This window comes from Primulina eburnea, chromosome 17 (genome assembly GCF_022965805.1).
Source record: "Primulina eburnea isolate SZY01 chromosome 17, ASM2296580v1, whole genome shotgun sequence".
Taxonomy (NCBI): Eukaryota; Viridiplantae; Streptophyta; class Magnoliopsida; order Lamiales; family Gesneriaceae; genus Primulina; species Primulina eburnea.
This window is the reverse complement of record NC_133117.1, coordinates 19,408,880-19,410,866: the sequence shown is the minus strand read 5'-3', so window position 1 is coordinate 19,410,866 and position 1,987 is coordinate 19,408,880. Positions and strand designations below refer to the sequence as shown.

Sequence of the window (1,987 nt, the reverse complement as noted above, 5' to 3'; positions counted from 1 at the left end):
ATCCTCTACTAAGCGATGTCTTAGCAGGAAAATAAAATTTTACTTCCTTGCATTGACTCATTTGATGGGCGATGCCTTAGCAGGAAAATAAAAGTTTCACCTCTTCACCTTCTGACTCCTCTACTAGGCGATGCCTTAGCAGTAAAATAAAATTTTCACCTCTTCACCTTCCGACTCCTCTAATAGGCGATGCCTTAGCAGGAAAATAAAATTTTTCTTTTCTTCGACTCTTCTCCTCTACTAGGCGCTGCTCAAGTAGGTAAAATTTAATTTTTTTTCCTCCCTAACTCTTCTCCTCTACTAGGTACAGTCAAAGTAGGTAAAATTTAATTTTTCGTCTCTCCAACTCTTCTCTTCTACTAGGTGCAGCCCAAGAAGATAAAATTTAATTTTTATCACCCTCAATCTTCTCCTCTACTAGGCGCATCCCAAGTAGTTAACATTTAATTTTTCTTCTCCCCAACTCTTCTGCTCCACTAAGCGCAGCCTACGTAGGTAAAATCTAATTTTTATCACCATCATTCTTCTCCTCAACTAGTCACAGCTTAAGTACATAAAATTTAATTTTTCTTCTCCCCAACTCTTCTCCTCTACTAGGTACAACCCAAATAGGTAAAATTTAATTTTAATCACCCTAACTCTTCTCCTCTACTAGGCGCAGCCCAACTAGGTAAAATTTAATTTTTATCACCCTCATAATACAACAACATCCATTAACTGAATAGAAGGACTTGGCTTTATTGAATTTCAACTGATTACATATGACAGATTTTAAAAATGAAATACATCAACGGTAAAATCAAAAATTATATTTCCTAAGGTGATAAGCATTCCAGGGTCTCTTTAAAGCCTTGCCTTGCACGTTCTCCAAGTAATAGGCTCCAGAACTAAGCTTCTCGATCACTTTGAAAGGACCCTCTCACTTGGGGTCTAACATTCTTCTCTGCTCTTCTTGTACCTTCGTCAGGACCAAGTCACCCACTTGTAAGCTTCTTTGAATGACCCTACGATTATAGGATTGAGCTATACGATTTTTATAAGCTTCCATGCCAATGCTCGCTGCCTCTCTCTTCCCTTCAAATAGATCAAGGTCAGTGACATGTCTCACACCATTATCTTCGTCATAGAACATTACCCTTGCCGATTCCAATCCAATTTCAGTTGGGAGCACCGCCTCATTACCATACACTAAAATTAAAGGAGTTTCTTTTGTTCCTTCCCTTGGAGTGGTTCGATATGCCCACAAGGCACTTGGTAGTTCGTCCACCCAATTGCCCTTAGTGTTGCCAAGTCAAACCTTTAGACCTTGTAGTAGTGTTCGATTAGTCACCTCAACCTACCCATTACTCTACGAGTAAGCTACGGAGATAAAGACTTGTTGGATCTTTATCTATTTACATCAGGCTTGGATCTTAGCTCCTTGGAACTATCTTCCATTATCGGATATCAGTCTTCTGGGCACCCCATATCTGCACACTATACTCTTCCACAAGAATTTCAAGACATCATTCTCGGTGATCCTAGCCAAAGGCTCCGCTTCTACCCATTTCGAAAAATAGTCCACTACTACCAACAAAGACTTTTTCTGAGCGGAAGCAATAGGGAAAGACCCCCCACAATATCAATTCCTCACTGATCAAAAGGACAAGCGTCTACGATAATCTTCATCAGCGCGGCCGGCTAGTGATGCAACCGAGCATGACGTTGACAACTATCACAGGACATCACTAATTCTTGGGCATCATGCAGCACTAAGGGCCAACAATAACCTGCGATCAACACTTTCCTTGCCAAAGCATAAGCTCCCAAGTGATTTCCATCCCCTCATGAACTTCCCGGAGCACATAATCAGCCTCTTGATAACTCAAGCATCGAAGGAGCGGCCCTGCGAAGGATCTTCGATACAAAACTTTTCCAACTACCACATAACGTAAACACTTTATCGTCAATTTACGAGCTTTCCTAGGGTCATCAGGAAGCTTTCCCT

At 41.0% G+C, this 1,987-nt stretch overlaps 1 protein-coding gene across 1 annotated transcript; it reads right to left on the bottom strand.

The window, feature by feature from the left end:
• Window positions 1-919: 919 nt before the first annotated feature.
• Window positions 920-1,437, bottom strand: LOC140817930 (uncharacterized). Its single transcript, XM_073177721.1, has 2 exons — window positions 1,399-1,437; window positions 920-1,276 (listed from the first exon to the last, which is right to left on the bottom strand). Exons 1-2 carry the CDS (start codon window positions 1,435-1,437, stop codon window positions 920-922), a joined length of 396 nt encoding a protein of 131 aa, XP_073033822.1.
• Between the last annotated feature and the right edge of the window lie 550 nt (window positions 1,438-1,987).

Coding starts and splice junctions, on each gene's coding strand:
- LOC140817930 (XM_073177721.1), bottom strand. CDS start 1,437: ATGGAAGATAGTTCCAAGGAGCTAAGATCCAAGCCTGAT. Junction 1,277..1,398: donor AGCTAAGATCCAAGCCTGAT/GTAAATAGATAA, acceptor GGCAACACTAAG/GGCAATTGGGTGGACGAACT.